Source organism: Dama dama, chromosome 20 (assembly GCF_033118175.1).
Source record: "Dama dama isolate Ldn47 chromosome 20, ASM3311817v1, whole genome shotgun sequence".
In the NCBI taxonomy this organism is placed as follows: Eukaryota; Metazoa; Chordata; class Mammalia; order Artiodactyla; family Cervidae; genus Dama; species Dama dama.
In genome coordinates this window covers 71,717,315-71,738,347 of record NC_083700.1, presented here as the reverse complement: position 1 = coordinate 71,738,347, position 21,033 = coordinate 71,717,315, and the positions used below count along the sequence as shown (strand labels likewise).

Sequence of the window (21,033 nt, the reverse complement as noted above, 5' to 3'; positions counted from 1 at the left end):
GTTTTGACCTCTGATATTCAGAGAAAAAAATAGTTCTGCTTCACATGCTAGCTTTTAGAGTCTGAGACTTAATACTTATGTTTCCATTCGATTATTTGCAGAATAGAAATTACAAAGGGAGAAATAATGAGCCAGAGGGAAAATAAGATGTTTATTTGTGCATGTTTTTGGTTTTGAAAAGGGAAAGAGATTTGGTAGATATGGTTTTCCCAGAATGGCAATGACACCCATACTTCAAAATAGCTTAATGCATCAAGTGTAAATCTTTTCACAGTTTGTTCTTTTATCGACCACATTGTTCCCTTTTATTTGGATGATGAGTATAAATGGACAGATTTGGAAAAGAGAGATTAAATCATTCATTTGGAGTGGCCCTCGTTTTACACAAATGTTACAGCTGTTACAAACTATGGGCTTTCAGTCAAATCACATTTTGTTTGGAAAGCAAGGTATTTTTTATTGAAATCATATCTGAATGCCTTGAAATGGAATATATACTCCTTGTTTTACACCCAGCGAGCTCATGAAATTGTACTCTCTGCCTAACTTCTATAGGCATTTCCATTTTCAGATGTTTAGTTTGTAAAACCAACAAGATTTCATCATCAGTCTTTGTTGCTTACCGTGATGCATTTTAGGAGGTTAAAGTTCTAAATAATTGATAATAAAATCTTACCAGAAAATTTCTTCTTCAGGCTAGATGTAGTTCAGCTTGTTAGACCTTTGGGGAATCAGTAACAGAGGGAAAGGCTACAAAGTGGATCATTTTTAAATTGTAGCATCTAACATTTTCATCTTGTGTTGCTTTGGAGTATCTGAAAGATGTGAGTATGGTACAGTGGAAGCAACGGAAAATGAAGAAGGGAATAGCAGAAATATGTTTACTATTTCTTCCCTTTTCCCTCAAATTAGTAGAATTTTCAAATGAGTCAAGTACATATTTTAATTGATAAACTGACTTTATATTCACCTATTGGAAACAGTACAACATATTTTACATCAGATTATGAAATATGGATGTTTTACTAAAAGACAGGAAGAGCTTGTTCCAGTCTTTAAAGTAAATACATATTCAAAGGATCTTAAGGCATACCATTTATTCATATTCATATCTATTGAAATACTGTACATCCACATACTTCAATAAATAGTTAAAAACCTGACCTCTTTTTAAATCATTTCTGAATTTCAAAAAACAATTTTTATTGAAAAGATTAAATAGATAACTTTCGGCTGTGTCACAAAGCTAAGCACAATGGATAAATTAACAGTTATTCAGTAAATTTAATCAATATAGATAATTGGCTTTGATAAATTTCTCAGAGTTTTCTGAGTTCACACACTGGGGTATTTATATATATTGTCCTGAATTATCTGGTAATTTTCTCAGTTCTCCAGTCTACTTTCTAGATATAGCTTAAATGTTATGATGAAGCATTAATTTTTCAGCTAAGTTTGAACTCCCCAACAGTGGCTTTAAGTTTGATATTCTCTCTCTCTCTCAAATCTTGTGTGTCCCCGCCATAACACAATACTGTAGTTTGGGCAGTACTATTCATTATACAATTGCTGCATAATAGTAACTCAATGGTGTAACAGGACTTATGTTTCAAATGGGATCATTGTAAATAAAACATAATTACACCAGTTGCAGTTAAAAGAATGCAAGTGAATTAAGTCGACTACCCTAATATTCTGGCTCTTCCCTCCCTCCCATCCTCTCCTTTCTTCTTCCCTCCTTCCTTCTTTTCCTTTCTTGCTTTTTTTCTTTTCCCTTTACTTTTTTCCCCTTTCAGTCTTTTTTCTTTCTTTCTACTCTACTTTCTCAACTGCTCTTTTTCTTTTTTCTTTCTTTGAAAAAAAGTCAGGGGCAACAAAAAGAGTCCCACAAATCGAACCTGTAGAAATATAATGCTGAAATGAATAGCTAGAAAAATTGTTACAGATCAAAAGATAAATCAGTTTCATAAAACTGCTATTTTGAAATTGCAACAATCTTGTACAATCAGGACTGATAAAATGGAGTAATCAGACATTTCAAATGTCCATAAATGTAAAATCATCTACTTGAACATTATATGCAATACATTCACACAAAAAAGCAAATACTGTAGCCTTATTTGAACAATATTGAACTCATAAATACTCATGATTTCACTCTGTCCAGGGGCCTAACAACTAGGAATGCTGCTTGATACAGAAAAACATAGTGAATACCTCCTCTATTTAAAAATGTCACTCAAGAAAGTCTCTTCTAACATAAAGGCAAATACATATAGCTACAGAGCTATGACTGTACTTCTGTCACATTCTATGGGAAAAACACCAGACTCCACAAATTCGGAATCATGACAACACTTTGAACTAATTATTTGGTTCATCCATAGTTTATACCTCAATTTACCTCACATTTACCCTACAAACCTTACAAAGAGGAGGTATTTTTACTCTAGGAAAGCGATCACTGTATAATATGCATTCTTGATCTGTTTCTTTCTCCCAGACAATGGTACTGATGGTTAACACATCTGTGGTAGCACCACTATTTCTAGTAAGTAGATTATTATGGAGTGTGCCACTTTAAAGCTGCAATACACACAAAAAATATTTTGTAGTTTACTCACCAGTTCCACAAAAACATTTTGAAAAGCAAATCAATAATAATCAAAGTTAAAATGTCATATGTGGTTTTTGTAAAAACCTTTCTTAGTGTATTAGTCAAAATAACATAATAAATTATTACAGTAAATTTAATAGCATTAGGCCATATAATTATCATTTTGTTGTATATATATGCCTTCTCATTTAGGATTCACATTTCTAATTAAAATAGATTTATGGTGTACTTTGGGACAAAATTTTACTTACATTTTACTTATCTACATTAGCTATCTTAAATGTATACAACCTCTGTGAAATATCTTGTTTCTAACTATATTAGCAGGTGTTGTTATAACTTGCAAAAGGGAGCTATTTGCAAAAATTTCTCTAGGGATACTAAAATTGGTAACTTTATCGAACTTGCAAATGGCTTTCAAGGCTATGGTCTGTCTTTAGTGAAGAGTAAAACCATCAAACTATTCTTGTAATATAATACTTGTAGAATAACAGCATTTTCCTTCAAAAATGTAGTTTTCATTCTTTGTGATAGAAATAATTTAATATCCATGATAATTTAGCAATTAATTTATTTTAAGATATTCTTCATCACTGATGGCTTGTCTTCATTTGAGCACATCTTACATATATCATGTAAAAAATAAAGCATGATAATTTTTTTTTCATTTTAGCTTTGCTTGTTTAAGCAGATATGGCTATAGAGAAAGATTTAACCACAGAATTAGTTATTTCAGGGATTGATCTGCTGCATACTAGGATCGAATATTTGTTATAATATATTTTGGAGCATTTTTGTACAACATGTATGCCAAACTATCAACTGAGTAATGTTTTCAGCTGAAAAATATGCAAAATGCTCCTGTCCACAGGAACACTATATCTAGCATACCAACTTATTTGCCACAGAACCAAATTAATTTTGAATGCTTACCATCTCATTTAATGTTAGGTAATTGGACTTCGTGTCCTTTCTGACAAACCGTCTTAAAAATTTTAGCCTATAATAGTGAAAGGAAAAGATGCTGTATTGCCAAACAATTTTGGATGGACTGTGCTATCATTTTAAAGAGAATTATTTCCCAAAGTGGATCTAACATTTAGCTACAACTAAAGAAATCATACGGTGAATTTACCTGTACTATATTTGTTAAATTGTTTTCATCACAAAGCTGAGCTATCGTGGGGCAAAATTCTCAAAACCTATTGGTAATGAGGGAAGAGATTTTTACAATTTGATAGCTCCTTTGTTCTTTAGAGACAGGATATAGTTAGTATTAACTTTATCATTGTGGTTTATTTTTGCTTTCAAGCTGTAGAATTTGGCAAAAACATTTTATTAGTTGGAGACGAAGAGAAAATTATTTTATGAAGGCACACCCATGCTGAACTTACAGGGAAGAGAAGCAGAGCTGCACAGCCATTTATATTACAAGGATCATTCCTGAAACCTGAATATCATGCGAGCAGAAAAATCTAGATATGTTATATTTTGAAGAAATGATCTGAAGGCAATATTATTTGCTTTTTTTATCAAAAAAGAAAAAAATGCATCTTTGTAAATGTGGATTGACTCTTATTGAAACAGGGAAATGAATGCTTGTATTGCAGCCTTAAAGAATCACATATTCACTGCAATATTCGTTTTTTTTGTAAACTACAGCCTGCAACCTAGCAGACCATGACTGAATGCTTTTGAAAAGTTGTAGATTACAAACATGAAATCACAATTAATATCCTCTAAAAGTAATTTCAGAGCTTTCACGTCTTAAAAAAAGGACAATGTGTACTGCTTCACAAGGTAATGTAGCTAATCAAAAAAAGAGTAGAATTAAAGTATTTACATAATGAGCAATTCTACAGAAGGCGATCATCCCCGTGTAAGCACTGCTGATTATATCCCACGCTGCTTTTAACAAACTGTACCAGATTGGATCCAGCCATCAGCACTTTCAGAGAATCCTTAAAAGCCTTTTATGGGTCTTTATATTTATTGTAGAATGGCATTCTTCAGGTGGAATAAGCTGGTGAAAGAGGACAGTGTCAACACAAGGTACCAGCAGGAGAAAAGAACGTCAGCGCTCCCGGTAATTCCATACTGGGCTGTACTTGGAGCTGGAAAGAAACGGAGAAGAATAAATCAAAATCTAATTTGTGTCTTTCAAGATCTTAACAATAATCAAAGAGCAGCTGGGTATTCTGGGGAAAAAACTAGCACTGGAGTCAGATTTTAGATTCACATCTGGTTCTGCGGTATGACAATGTGTGGCCTATTTGACTAACCTCTCTGATCTTCAAGATCAGAACAAAAGAACAAGAACAAAATAGAAATAATATAACCCACCTGGCAGGACTGCAGTGAGAATTTGAGATGAAGCACATGCAGCACATTGCATTAGACTGGACATAAGTACTCAGCAAATATCAGCTAACATTATTTCTCTTATATGCATTGTAACTATTTCTCATAGTGGACAATATTCATTTATGTATATATTTTAACTTTATTTTTATTGAGATATAGTTGAACTATAACAGTGTGTAAGTCTAAGGTGTACAACAGTGTGGATTTGATACACTTGTATATTGCAAATGATCACCACCGTAGCGGTAGCTGACACTTCTATCATGTCACATAATTATCATTTTGGGGACTTCTCTGGTGGTCTAGTGGTTAAGAATCCACCTTCCAGTGCAGGAAACATGGATTTGATCCCTGGTCCAGGAAGATCCCATATGCCACAGGACAGCTAAGCCCATGAGCCACAGCTACTGACTCCGTTCTCTGGAGCCCTTGAGCCGCAACTCGTGAAGCCCAGGCGCCCTAAAGCCTGCGCTCCACAGCAAGAGAATCCACCTCAATGAGAAGCCCACTCAATGCAACAGGAAAGGAGCCCCCGTTCACCCAACTAGAGGAAGCCTGTGCACAGCAACTAAGACCCATGAAGCCAAAAATAAATAAGTAAACAAAATCTTTTTAAAGTACTATCATAAAAATAAAGAATTCTGTTACAAAAAAAATGATCATTTTGTAGGAACAATTTAGATCTAGCCTCTTAGCAACTTTGAAGGTTATAGCACAGTATTATTGTCTACAGTCACTATGTTGTACATTAGATCTACAGAACTTATTTGTCTACTGATTGTAAGTTTATACCCTTATACAACAATCTCTGCAATTTCCCCAGCTTCCAGACTCTGGTAACACTAGTTTACTCTGTGCTTTTACAAGTTCTGCTTGCTTTATTGGATTCCACATCTAAGTGATATTTTATATATATATATATATATATATATATATATGGTTTGGTTTAGTCAGTAAGTCATGTCCAACTCTAGCGAGCCCATGGACTGTACCTGCCAGGCTTCTCTGTTCCTAGGGTTTTCCAGGCAAGAATACTGGAGTGGATTGTCATTTCCTTCTCCAGGGGATTTTCCCAACCCAGAGATTGAACCTGGGTCTCCTGCACTGCACGCAGATTGTTTACTGACTGAGATACCAGGGATAGGTACACACACACACACACATATATATATAATATTATAATTATAATTATTATATATAATTATAAAATTATATTAATATAACATATATAATATATATATTTATATATATATAAATGCACACACACACATATTTGTGGGTCTTTTTTATTGCTCAGATGCTATACTAAATGCTGAAAAAACAAAGAGATTTTCTCTTCCAAGACCTTTTTTTTTTTTTTTTTGGTGAGGAAAGATATCAAACAATTATAATACAATCTTAGGAATATTAGAACTGGGGCAAACTGCAGTGACACAGAAAACTGTGCATTTAAAATTGCCTGGGCAAGGGGAAGATGATTTAACAGATAGTTTTACCAAAGGGAACCATCATCTGAGTAGAGAAAACAATATATTCAAAGGCATGAGGAAAGGCAAGATCACGGCATGTATTCTAGTCTCTAAAAGTAGATTAGTGTTGCTGGACTGTGAAGTTTGAGGCCTGGAGTGGAGAAAATTGAAACGGAACTCTAGGCAGATAGAATGAACTTGACTGGATTGAAAAAAAATGTTTAGCTTTTTATACCGAAGGAGAGTTTGAAGAAGTTGGAGCTGTTGCATTGTATGACTATATTTATATATTGGAAAGATCACAATCTTATACACAGAAACTCCTGTGGGTACCTGGCTAACAGTTATGTTGAATTTTCACTTAGAGATTGCACCTAGTGATTCACCAAGCTTGGGATACTGTGGGAGTCTACTAAATGGATTCCACTTTGTTTTACAAGAGGACAGTTGCCTCTTTGAATGTGAATTATGTTGTGTTCCAGAAACTGAATGTCTCAGGCATGTTCAGCTATGCTTGAGACTGATTCTCATTTACCGTAAGAATAATAATAGTAATAATAAAACAACTCCACCAATGTATTTTTAACTACCTCTTCTTAAAGAAACCTGGATTTCAAGTACTGTTTTCTAGTAGGAAATGAATAATGTAATGAAAGAATATTGTTTCACCCCCAAATTCAAAAATTCAAATCTGGAAGCTCTTTTAGTCACACTGAGTTTGAATTGCCAGCAGCTAGTTTTTAATGGAACTTTCACCAATGCCTATATTTTCATGTTACAAGAAGAATAAATTGTGTTGTTTATAACTCTAAGAAATTAGAGGAGATAGAAGATGCCTTGACCCCTGCCAGTGGGGAGTTTTCTTAAAAATACAATTGTTGATTCCATGTAAGTGGGATTCAAGGGCTAAAACTACTACACTTTAGTAAACATGTAGCAAAATCAACTATTTATGTTTCTCTTTGCATCACAAATGAGCTTTAAACAATGAGAAGATGATGAAGAAAATAAGTCTATTGTTGAACAGATAGCTTTTCAAGTTTTGATATGTAAGAAGTCTAATTTAAAACCATGAAACTACTTAAATTATTTTTTCTTATTCAGGACTTAGAATGACGTTGTATTTTTTAAAACATAAATAAATATTTAATTGGCCTGTTACCTTCTCAGTGACATCTATTTCATAGTTACTGTTGCTGTTTTTTAGGAATCTTGAGTGCAATAAAACCAGTATAATAATAAAGGACTAATAATTAGCAAAGCACATAAAATCATATCATAAATAAGAAACAGATCTTAAAAGCCAAGCACACAAAGCAAAGATAATATTTTTATTATCATGACAAATTAAATAGTACATTAATTGAGTAGAATAAAAAGAACTCTCAAAACTCCTTATTCAACCCTTAAAATGCATTTTGGGGCAATCTTTCCTGAATCTCCTCTCCTTTTTCAACAAGCTGAACAGATTACCCTATTGTGTTATGAGGTCACAATACATATTCCTTTTCATAAAACTATCATATTGCATTACAGATATTTGTATGCATATCTATTTCTTTCACCAGACTATAAACTCTCCTAGGGCATGTTTTGTTCATCTTACTATTTCCAGATACAAAGTCTGGTAAGTTCTGGTACATAGTGGGTACTCAAGAAATATCTATTGAATGAACAATTCAATTAAATAAATAAATAGGTAGGTTAGAGTCTTCCCTGATAGCTCAGTTGGTAAAGAATCTGCTTGCAATGGAGGAGACCCTGGTTCAATTCCTGGGTTGGGAAAATCCACTAGAGAAGGGGTAGGCTACCCACTCCAGTATTCTTGGACTTCCCTTGTGGCTCAGCTGGTAAAGAATCCACCTGCAATGTGGGAGACCTGGATTCGATCCCTGGGTTGGGAAGATCCCCTGGAGAAGGGAAAGGCTAACCTCTCCAGTATTCTGGCCTGGAGAATTCCGTGGGTCACAAAGAGTCGGACACAATTGAGTGATTTTTCACTTTCATTTTCAAAAGGAATATATGTCTCTCCTACAAAATAAAATCTTTTTTTGTGAAGCAAGCAAGCCACTTGTCTGTAAGTTAGAGGATTTACCATATACTTTCATTCATTCAGCAAGTATTTATTGAACTAGGTACTAAGGACTGTATTAAGTACTGGAAACACAACCAATAATAATGTGGGTAAGGTGGCACAGTGCTAAATATATGCCTGCCAATGCAGGAAACACAGGAGATGCAGATTTGATTCCTGAGTCAGGAAGATCCCCTGGAGTAGTAAATGACAATCCATTCCAATATTCTAGCCTGGAGAATCCCATGGACAGAAGAGCCTGGGGGTGGGGGGCTCTAATCCATGAGGTCATGTAGAGTTGGACTTGACTGATTACTCATGTACATGTACATATGATTCTTTTTTTACTCAATTTCACATATCTCCAAATATGCTCTTTTTATCATATACCTTGCACGTGTGTGTGCTCAGTCAATTCCGCTTAACTCTTTGTGACCCCATGGACTGTAGCCCACCAGGCTCCTCTGTCCATGGGGTTCTCTAGGCAGGAAAAAGCTGGCTTACAACTCAACATTCAAAAAACGAAGATCATGGCATCTAGTCCCATCACTACCTGGCAAATAGATGGGAAAACAATGGAAACAGTGACAGACTTTATTTTCTTTGGCTTCAAAATCACTGCAGTGACTGCAGCCATGAAATTAAAAGACACTTGCTCCTTGGAAGAAAAGCTATGACAAACTTAGACAGCATTTTAAAAAGCAGAAACATCACTTTGCCAGCAAAGGTCCATAAAGTCAAAGCTACTGGTTTTCCGGTAGTCATGTACGGATGTGAGAATTGGACCATAAAGAAGGCTGAGTGCCAAAGAAATGATGCTTTTGAACTGTGGTGTTGGAGAAGACTCTTGAGAGTCCCTTGGACTGCAAGGAGATCAAATCAGTCAATCCTTAAGGAGATCAACCCTGAATATTCACTGGAAGGACTGATGCTGAAGCTGAAGCTCCAATATTTTGGCCATCAAATGCGAAGAGCCCATTCACTGGAAAAGACCCTGATGCTGGGAAAGGCTGAAGGCAGGAGGAGAAGGGGACGACAGAGGACAAGATGGTTGGATGGCATTACGGACTCAATGGATGTGAGTTTCAGCAAGCTCCAGGAGACAGTAAAGAACAGGGAAGCCTGGCGAGCTGTAGTCCATGGGGTCGCAAAGAGTCAGACAGGATTGAACAACTGAACAACAACAAGGGAGACAGATCATGAGGTAGATGATAGGGGAAAATCACGTATCAAACAAACTTTGTAGCATCATCCTCTTGCAGCAAAAGACAGAGAGTATAGATGAACCTGGGTCCCCAGATACGGTCTTGAATTTAGAGACATCCATCTTTGCTCTGTGATGGTCAGATCTGCTGTATGTTCCTGCCATCTTTTTAGTCGCCTTTGAGTATCATACTGCTACCCATCCTAAGTAACATTAGGAGGGGAACGGCATCTGATCACAGGTGTAGTTGGACTATAGTGAGAGTTTGCTTTCCTTCTGAGTGATATGAGAATCCACAGCACAGTTACATGCATAGGGATTAGCTGAGATTTTAAAAATATACCCTTGACTGTTCTGTGGACAGTAGATTGTACCAGCATAAGCAAGAGTAGGAATCTAACGTTAGTCCCAGACCTTCACAGGTTTCCATTGCCTGTTGAGAAAAGCTAAAGTTGTATAGCTCAGTATTCAGGGATGTCTGATATTTGGTTCCAGTCAACTTATCCAGACTCATATACACTCTTAGCTTCAGGCACATGAGATATTTTTCTAAACAGTCTTCCCTGTCACTTGCACATACTATATCCTTAAGCCTAAAAGGCCTTACTTCCTATTCTCCTTAGCCACTTATCAAAGTCCTATTCTTCTGTAAAAATGTAAACTAAACCTCCCCCATAAAGCCCACCTAATCTAATAACAATTTTTAATCTTCTACCTGATTTCATAACTACTTCCATTTTTACTTATGTGTGTGCTCAGTCACTTCAGTTGTGTCTGACTCTTTGCAACCCTATGGACTAGAGCCCACCAGGCTCCTCCATCCATGGGATTCTCCAAGCAAGGAATATTGGAGTGGGTTGCCATTCCCTTCTACAGGGGATCTTCCCGACCCAGGGATCGAACTCGCTTCTCTTATGTCTGCTGCAATGGCAGATGTGTTCTTTATCCCTAGCACCACCTGGGAAGCCCTTTATGACAAGGGGGAATGTTCCATAATTTCATTATGCTTATAGACCTGTAGAAAAGAAAGATACACATATATTTGTACATATATATAATTTATTTTTATAATAAAGATATGTGTATCTTTCTCTTCTTTTGGACTATAAGCATGATGAAATTATGGAACATTCCTCCTTGTCATGTGTGCATTTTTATTTTATACCAAATGTGTTTAAAAGGTGTATATTGAATTGAACATGGGGAAACATTCTTAAAAATATGATTTGTCTAATTTAATACTATTTTGATAAAATACCATATTTTAATAGTTGTTGCTATGATGTCTTACTTTTAAGGCAAAGTGTAGAAGGAAGAAACCCTTCTGTTTTTCTCCTATACCTGTTTAATTGTCTTTGATTTCAAGGAGAAGAATAGGGAAAGAAGATATTTAAATCAAGAAAGAAAAGAGAAAGACAAGGGAAGGAAAAGGAAGAAGAAAAAAGGGCAAGGGAAGGAAAAGGAAGAAGAAAAAAGGGTGAAGTTTTAAAATAAAGAGAGAGAATGAGAATACACAGCCCTTGAACAATGTGTTTGATGCTTTCAAGTTTGCCATTTTATTTAAGCAAAAGAAGAGAAAGAAGGAATGAAATGGGGGTACATCAAGGATGCTACTTTGGTGTCATTTAATAATCAAAATTTAAAACAAACAATAGAAAAGGTTTCCCACTTTCTTAGTAAAGCTAAAGACATTCTAGTTTTAAAATATAATGTGCATAATACATGGACTGTATATCCAGAGGACTTTGGTTCAAAGTCTAGCTCCACCTCTTTCTAACTAGAGTAACTTGGGCATGTTTCTTAGCTGTGCTTAGTTTAGCATCCTCATTAGCAAATAAGGATTGGTATTGATAGTATCTCAAAAGTGAAGATTAAATGTGTTGATACACTGAAAACATCCAGTACAATATCTAATACAGGTTAAACACTCCCTCAAGTATTATCTAAGCACTATTAATTTGCTCATTCATTTAGCAAGTTGAGCATGTGCTATGTGTGACACATTCTCTGAATCAATGAACAAAACAGAAGTGGCTCCTGTCCCCATAGAGCTTTCTCTTTAGCTTGAGTTGTTTTCCACGGAACAAGGCTGTTTTTCTTCATTCCTCACCTATACTTGGTTGAATCAATGTTTCTCCGGTCTTACAAAGCTGTCCTCCATTTTATCTTACAAAAATATTTGTTTTCTTTATTATCTTGACTTCTTTCAGAGGACTTGGATGCCAATTACTGCAAGATAATTGGCTGTTTCTTCTCTTAGCAGGCTCCTTGAAGGCAGAGAGTATGACCCTCTTCCATTTCTTCTTTTTCTCTATCTTTTCTCAAGAGTAACAGTGTGGCACATGTCCTTGGGAGTGGTTTCATGGCTCATCTAATGCCGAGCTTGGTGATAGAAGGGCTTTGAGGCATGAAGCAGAGTGTGCGGGCTATGTGGAGGGTCCATGCCTTTGGGATTTCTCCCAGTTGCCAACAGGAAGATCCAATCTGGGCTTTAATACATATCTTACATCTTGTCTAATTATGATTATCACTCCCAATTACTTACAGCTGCTGCATATTATTTTCAGTCTTGGCAGTTTTCCCTTGTATTGCTCCAGTTTTTATTTTTAGGCAAAAGCAAATGTAACTGTGAAATATTTAGTTTGGTATAATACCAATTACTTGCCTAGGCAATTTCCTTAAATTACTGAAGCTTTAACTAAACTAACTTTGAGTCATATTTGTAAGATTCTTGTTGCAATCTTAGGTAGAGTTATTTAGCTACGTTAACTTTGCTTCCATAAGAAAAATCTGGCCTCAAATTGCATTTTACTGAAACCTTATACTTTAATGGAAAGTGAATGATTTACACCTAAATTAGATTTTAAATAATAGAGAGTGATTCAAAAGAGTGCATATTAGTTTACTGAGAAATTATGCAACACTGATTCAGTCTAAATGTAGTGCAACTCCATTTCATACTGTGGGAGTAGCTTGCTTGAAAGATAGTTTGATCCTTTCTTTAGCAATATCCACCCCTTAACACCATCAGCAGGTGTCAGGGATAACATATCAGAAGCTCAGATCACACCAAAATTTTTTACACCTTCCTAAATACTGGGTGGCGATTTGGGGATGAGAGGAGCACTGAGATATGCTTTACAACCGGATGTACAACTTTTGATTACAGTGTCTGGATGAATCAGACAAGTCTCAGCATCAGCGACATCATCTAATTATTCCTTTCTGAGCTATTTCTCTCTTAAGCCTACACCCTAAGAGAGGATGTATTGCTTTAAAGACACAGCACAAACCATGTCTTATCAGGAACCATGCCTTATCTCACACCTATGGAACAGCTATTTCTGTGTGGGGGAGGGCTTTGTTTGTGTCATTACAGCATGTTCCCATACTGGGACCCTCCAAAATCTTCCTTCCTTAGGCTTGGACTTGAGTAATGCTTGAGAAGCATAGCTGTCATGCAGTAGGGCTACCAATGTAGAGATTTTCAGATGTTTTTACTCAACACACCTTTTTTGTGCCATATACTGTTTCCTGAAATACAGAGAAATAAACATAGCATAATGCACTTTTCAAGCAGCTCTCAACCCTGCAGAGTAAGGCTTAATTTGTGAGTTCTTACCACAGCTAGGGCTTCCCCGATGGCTCAGACAATGAAGAATCCATCTGCAGTGCAGGAGACCCAGTTCCATCCCTGGGTCTGGAAGATCCCCTGGCAAAGGGGAATAGCTACCCACTCCAGTACTGTTGCCTGGAGAATTCCATGGACAGAGAAGGCTATAGTGCATGGGGTTGTAAAGAATCAGACATGACTAACACTTTCACTTTCACTTCACCATAGCTATAGCTCCACTCATACTTAGAGGAAAGACTTGGATAACTGACTTTGAATTCCTGTCAGTCAGCCTTTTTTATTTTCTTTAGAAGGAATCAGGCTAACAAGGGCACATCGGTGCACTTTTTTTTCAAATAAGAGACCTAAGGTTATAGAAAATCTGTATTTACATACATATCCTAATTGAGCTTCCCTCTAGTCAAGGTTATGGTTTTTCCAGTGATCATGTATAGATGTGAGAGTTGGACTGTGAAGAGAGCTGAGCGCAGAAGAATTGATGCTTTTGAACTATGGTGTTGGAGAAGACTCTTGAGAGTCCGTTGGACTGCAAGGAGATCCAACCAGTCCATCCTAAAGGAGATCAGTCCTGGGTGTTCATTGGAAGGACTGATGCTGAAGCTGAAACTCCAATACTTTGGCCACCTCTTGCGAAGAGTTGACTCATTGGAAAAGACCCTGATGCTGGGAGGGATTGGGGGCAGGAGGAGAAGGGGACAGCAGAGGATGAGATGGCTGGATGGCATCACTGACTTGATGGACATGAGTTTGAGTAAACTCTGGGCATTGGTGATGGACAGGGAGGCCTGGCGTGCTGCGATTCATGGGGTCGCAAAGAGTTGGACACGGCTGAGCGACTGAACTGACTGACTGACTGAGTAGGAACTGAACTTCCCTTGTAGCTCAGTTGGCGAAGAATCTGCCAGCAATGCCGGAGGCCTGGGTTTGATTTCCTGAGCTAGGTAGATCTCCTGCAGAAGAAAATGGCAGCCCACTCCAGTATTCTTGCCTGGAGAATCCCATGGACAGAGGAGCCTGGTGGGCTACAGTCCAAGGGGTCCCAAGAGTTGGATATAACTTAGCAACTAAACCACCACCTAACATTTAATTTTTTTTACTTTTTCACTTGGTTAAAAACCAAATGCCTACCTTCAGGAAATTCTGACTTTTTTTTACAAACCAAGCTTTCACAAGCATGAAAATATAAAATAATTGTTTTCACAAAAAGTATCTACATTTTGTGTTGTAAACAATGAGCAGAATGGCTAGAGAAATCACCCGATTCCTTTCTTTTTCTGACTCATGGAATTTTCCTGCCAGCTTGTTCTTAGCAACTACTAAGCTATTTCAGTGGCAAACCACTGTTCTTGAATCCGTTTTTGCTTACTAAATAGCGATTTTACCAAAGTCCACAGTATACAATCCTGTTTACTCAGCATCAACCTACATTAGTAATTTTAAATATATGTTTGTCTCTGTATTACCTATATTCAGAAATCTGCCTATTTGTAGATACAGTCTTTTTTCTGCAAATAGACAGATGAAACTCTCCATTTGGGTGAAAGAGAGTAAGTAACCACCCAAATAGAAATAAATTCTGTCCCCATTTTTCTGTCCTTCATAGTCATCAAAAAAATATTTCAGCCTGTATTGTTCATCATTATCTTCTGACTATGTTAGATATTTTTATTTTTAGCAAATCATCAGTGATGTACCTGAATCTAAAGTAGCTCCATTTTAAAGTCTGTTGCCAATAGAGGTAATTGTGTATAACCTGAAATGGTTCTTTGAACTTGGTCAAAGTCCAGTTGTTTATTCCACCTTGGTTTGCAAATGGGTTTCTTTATTGTCATTACATAGTCTCTGTGTGTGTGGGAGTGTGTATATGCATTTTAAAATCTGGTTTTGTTGTGTAAAATACATATGTAAACATAAAATACAAGCTGCCTTGACTCTAGAGTTTAGTTTGGCCCTTTAAAGCATCATCTAGCTGCAGAAAGAAGGTTTTACAGAAATAAAAATAGAAACCCAGCTGTGTTCTTAAGGTCACTAATAGTCACTACCGTCAGCTGTATCATCAGTGTGACATTGCTAGTGTGGTAAAAAATGGGTGAAATTGCAAACTGGTAAACATTTTCACAAACTGAAGGAGTTTGTAAGACCAAATATGTGTGGCTATGTGGGTGTGAAATTATTTAAGCTTTTATGTGTTTAAACTTGAAGATTTAATGATTGAATTATCTTATTAAGTTTTTTTTCACCTTTTCTGTTAGGAAGCTTATCCTAAATGGCTTCTTTTCTATTATTCTGTAACATGGTTCTTTCAACATTCAGGATAAAGAATTTCATAAGGTTAGATTACTTTTTCCATCTTTTGGAATCTTCCATGTACCTTCCACTTTTTCTTAGCTTTTCAAATGCAATAAAGACCAGTGATTATCTGGCTGTGTAGTTCTGATTTACTTAAATTGTTCCACTTGTTATGCTCCAGATTGACTTTCAGTTATTCTCAATGATTCTCTAATCATTGCCAGTATATGTTGGCTACTTAAAAAACCTTAATAAAATCCAAATGCCTCTGTATGGAACTCAAAAGCTTCTGTAGACTTACCCAAAGCTACCTTTCCAGTCCTATTGCTGGCTGCTCTCTGACATGGCAGGCACACTAGGCAGGAAGGTTCTTTATTCGCAGGATGTTGCCCAGGCCTTTGCTTCATTTGCAGATTTGTTCACACTCTGCCTTCATCTGGGATGGGCTTTTGCACCTCTATATGTTGAAATAGTACCCATCTTCCATTGTGCATCTCAAATGCATTTGGCTTACAAAGTTAGAATCTGTTGGAACTCTAGGGAATACTGGGGATCATTTATTTAGTTCAAACCTTCACTTCCATAGATGAAGAGGAGAGGCTGGTAAAGATTGAATGATGTTTTTAAGTTAGAGGCAAAAATAAGACTAGAATTCAAGTATGCTGAATCTCTATGTTTCCATTCCCTTGTGGTATTATTGAATTGCTGAATTACTACCTAACTCTAGCTGGAATTTTCTGCCAGTTCCTCTTTTCTCTCATAGCCATTTGTTTTTACTTATACTTTATCCCCCTTGTGTTCATCTCCTTAAACAGAGACTAAGTTTCTTAAAAACAGTGGTAATATTTAATTTACTTTTTATTATTCCTCAGATTTGATTAAGTGATTGGCACTGTCAAAATATTTATTAAGAGAACTATAGATAAATAATTTTAATTTCTGCAGCTTAATAAGGTTTTACTATAAAGCTCAAGAGCACTATAGGGAAGGTGATATCATCAAGCAATAATGCAGGATTTGGAAACATTGGCTATCATCATAAAGGAAGGTTGGTTCTAGTTTAGAGAAATGAAGAATCATGTATTCTTTGATGTCTTTGAAGACATCATACCTTAAACCTACATAAATACACACACATGCACATGCACACACACACAAACCCCAAGAGAACTATTAAAGAATCCCTCTTGTGTCTTTTACTTGAATTTCTTAGTAAAGAAATGGAGAACATATTTGTAACCATCAAGCACATGAACTAGCATTAGCACCTCTGTGCCTCAGTTTCCCCCAGCTGAACAGAGGGGATAAAAGTATCTTCCTTATGGTGTTGCCAACTAGGTAAAGTACTTAACTAGTGCAAATTTAATTGTTCATTAAATGGTAGCTTTTAAGATGCATTGGTATTTATACAAGACATACCAATGTAAGCCTTGACCCAAGAAGAAATACCTAGTTGTTGGAAGGAGGTCATGTGTGCCTCAAAGTCCTGTACATTTGAAACAATAACAATCATACCAACAATACGCTCCTTCTATAGTACCTCTAAGGGTACAGATCAGAGAATTCACTCAATATACAGACAATGCTTGAGTACCTATAAATACTTATTGAGCACTCTCAGTGACTCAATGGACACGAGTTTGAATACGCTCCAGAAGTTGGTGATGGACAGGGAAGCCTGGCGTGCTGCTGTCCACGGGGTCACAAAGAGTTGGACATGACTGAGCGACTGAACTGACTGAACTGAGCACTTACTATGCCCAATGCACCGTTCTGTGTTTTGGGTCACAATCTTCATATATAATTCCTCACAGTCTGCTAAGTAGATCACAATACTCTGAACTAACTGTACCCTTGAATCCCCTGGGCTGCAATCCTTCTACTTGGCATCACCTTCTTCTACTTCCTTGCAGTTTTCCAGCCTCTGTTTGACACAACTTTCCTTCTCTTTAAGAACCCAGTTCCAGGGTTGCCTCTGTGATAATGCACTTGACCTTTTAACCGTTACTTGATTTCTCTCTTGAGATCTCTAAAATTCAAACTCCTCTTTCCTGACCTTGCTCACAGATTTGCCTCATCACCTAGACTGGGTTCCTAAAGGACAAGGATCATGTTTTGTTCATCTTTCTTTACTTCTTTTTTTTTTTCCTTCCACAGTGGCTAACAGTGACCTCACCTAATAAGGACTTAATAAATAATTGTTCTTTTTCTCTCCACATGACATAAATTTGCAGTATATTTGTTTCACTCACCTTTTGTGTCTTGCCCTACATCTTCTCATTACCTTTTACTTTAGCTGGTGATATGCAGATGATCCCACCCTAATGGCAGAAGGCCAAGAAGAACTAAAAAGCCCCTTACTGAAGGTGAGAGAGGTGAAAGAAATAGCTGGCTTAAAAGTCAACATTCATTTTACTCATTCCATACATCTCCCCCTCCCCCTCCTCCCTTCCTTTCATGCCCATTAGTTTGTTCTCTATGTCTGTTTATCCACTGCTGCCCTGAAATTAAATTTGTCCATGCCATTTTTTAGATTCCATATATATGCATCAGTATCAGTTCAGTTCAGTTCAGTCACTCAGTCGTGGCCGACTCTGCGACCCCATGAATCGCAGCATGCCAGGACTCCCTGTCCATCACCAACTCCCGGAGTTTACTCAAACTCATGCCCATCGAGCTGGTGATGCCATCCAGCCATCTCATCCTCTGTCACCCCCTTCTCCTTTTTCCCCCAATCCCTCCCAGCATCAGGGTCTTTTCCAATGAGTCAAGTCTTCTCATGAGGTGGCCAAAGTATTGGAGTCTCAGCTTCAGCATCAGTCCTTCTAATGAACACTCAGGACTTATCTCCTTCAGGATGGACTGGTTGGATCTCCTTGCAGTCCAAGGGACTCTCAAGACTCTGCATCAGCATAAGATATTTCTATTTCTATTTCTAATTTCACTCTATATAATAGGCTCTAGGTTCTTATTGATGTATGACAGAAAACCACAAAATTCTGTAAGGCAATTATCCTTCAAATAAAAAAAATAAAAAGTCAACATTAAAAAAAACTAAGATCATGGCATCTGGTCCCATAACTTCATGGCAAATGGATGGGGAAAAAATGGAAACAGTGGCAGATTTTATTTTCCTAGGCTCTAAAATCACTGAAGATGGTGACTTCAGCCATGAAATTAAAAGACACTTGCTCTTTGGAAGAAAAGCTATGATAAATCTAGACAGTGCATTAAAAAGCAGAGACATCACTTTGCCAACAAAGGTCCGTATAGTTAAAGCTATGGTTTTTCCAGTAGTCATGTATTGATGTGAGAGTTGGACCATAAAAAAGGCTAAGAACTGAAGAACAGATGCTTTTGAGCTGTGGTGCTGGAGAAGACTCTTGAAAGTCTTTTGAACAGCAAGGAGATCAAACCAGTCAATCCTAAGGGAAATCAGTCCTTAATATTCATTGGAAGGACTGATGCTGAAGCTGAAGCTCCGATACTTTGGTCACCTGATATAAAGAGCCGATTCGTTGGAAAATACCCTGATGCTGAGAATGACTGATGGCAGGAGGAGAAGGGGGCAACAGAGGCTGAGATGTTTGGATGGCAGCACTGACTCAATGGCCACGAGACTGAGCAAACTCCGGGAGACAGTGAAAGACAGGGAAGCCTAGTGTGCGGCAGTCCATGGGGTCGCAAAGAATCAAATACGACTTAGCGACTGAAAGACAATAGCCCTGGCATAATCACTTAAAGCCATCTGCTCATTTTGTCCATCCCCAGACAAAGATAACACTCTTCTGTGAAGAAGAGAAGAGTAACTTCTGTACAGCGTACTAATACTGTACTTCATATTCCCCTACAGTGCATGGTGCTTTGCATGTGGTAGATATGCAATAAATTAATTTTGGATAAATAAGTTGATTGAAAGTAATCAATTATCCTATCTCGTTGCTTCCACTTTTCTTAGCTCCTGGTAGTTGAGCTGCACCACTTTTATGAGGTTGGCAATAATTTTATTATTAGGCAAATATCCTGAATAATGAAAAAATAGTCTTAAAATCTTAATTAAGTCTGATTTTTTTTCTCATAGATTTTTATCCTAAGAATATTATACCCACTGTTTTTTACACTACCATCATTTTGGTTTCTGCTACACTGGCAACAATGCCTAATGAAAGTTCTGTCTCCCATTGTATTTCTTAAATATTTTAAAGCACTTATGGTATTTATATTTTTATTATGACTTCAACTATTAACTATTCCTCTACCTACAACATCAAAATGCTCTTTTCTCAAGTCTCCAGCTTGTCTTACATTTTCTGCCTAAGGTGATCCAAGTTCTAAAATGGAAAAATGGGATGTATACAATTTCTATGGAAGGAAATTAAGAACAGACTCACAAAAATCACATGCTAGGGAATTCTAGTCCAGTGGATGGTCCACCAATGGATGAACAGAAAAAAAGAAGAACACATTTGCATCATGATTCAGCAATGAACATATACTGCAAACTGAATTCATACTGATTTTAAAGAATGATTAGTAATTTTCTTTCTCAAAATAAAGAAAATATGCTGATCATAATTTCTCTGGACACTAATCAAGATTTTTTTTAAAGGGTGGGAATCTTTTCCAACTATTACATCAGAACACCTCACCTCTGCCTCACTTTTTAGACATTGCAAATTTAGCCACTTACTATTTGAAAGGATTTTTGACTAAAACTGAAATAAGGCTTCCTGGAACTGTATTGATAAGTTTTGCAGGCTATTAGCTGATAAGTTTATATCCACAGTTCCTTTGACCACTAACAACTAGTTGAAGTCTTGTTATTTCTTAAGACAAAGCCTTTACTTAAGAGATTCTTTAAATTTAGGAGTATTTTCCAATTATCCTTAACCTAAATATATACACTTAAACCTAAAACTGGAAAATTAATCTTAGATATGTCAGAAAATGAATTTAGGAATAACTAACTTTTAGAACAGTAATCATATTATTTATTCAACAAATGCTTATTTAGCACCTCCTCTGTGATAGTCATTGTGCTCAGTTGTTGAATATACAAAGATGAACAAGATTTAATCCTAGGCTCTGAGGAATTTAAAGTCAAGTAGAAACAAAATATTCTATTCTAAAAGAAAAAGGATAATTTTCACCAAATCAGATGTTATTAGAATCCCAGGGTTAAAAGAACTTAAGGACTCTATTAGCTTTTTTCAACATATAATCAAATCAGAAAATCCAGTTACAGAAAGATATTTTAGGGTTATGCCACTTTAAAGCCAGAAGAATCTGAGGCCTAGAGAGCTACACAGAGAATTAACACAAATCTCTAGATACTGAGTTAGGTGTCCTTTCCAGAACATTGCACTGCCCACATTTATTTAT

At 36.6% G+C, this 21,033-nt stretch overlaps 1 protein-coding gene across 1 annotated transcript in view; it reads right to left on the bottom strand.

The window, feature by feature from the left end:
• Positions 1 to 233: 233 nt before the first annotated feature.
• NEGR1 (neuronal growth regulator 1) overlaps positions 234 to 21,033 on the bottom strand; it is a 961,959-nt gene continuing 941,159 nt past the window's right edge. The window contains exon 7 of the mRNA XM_061121612.1: positions 234 to 4,731. Within this exon, the coding sequence (XP_060977595.1) occupies positions 4,607 to 4,731 (125 nt within the window). The 3' untranslated portion in view covers positions 234 to 4,606. The remainder of the gene's footprint in view (positions 4,732 to 21,033) is intronic.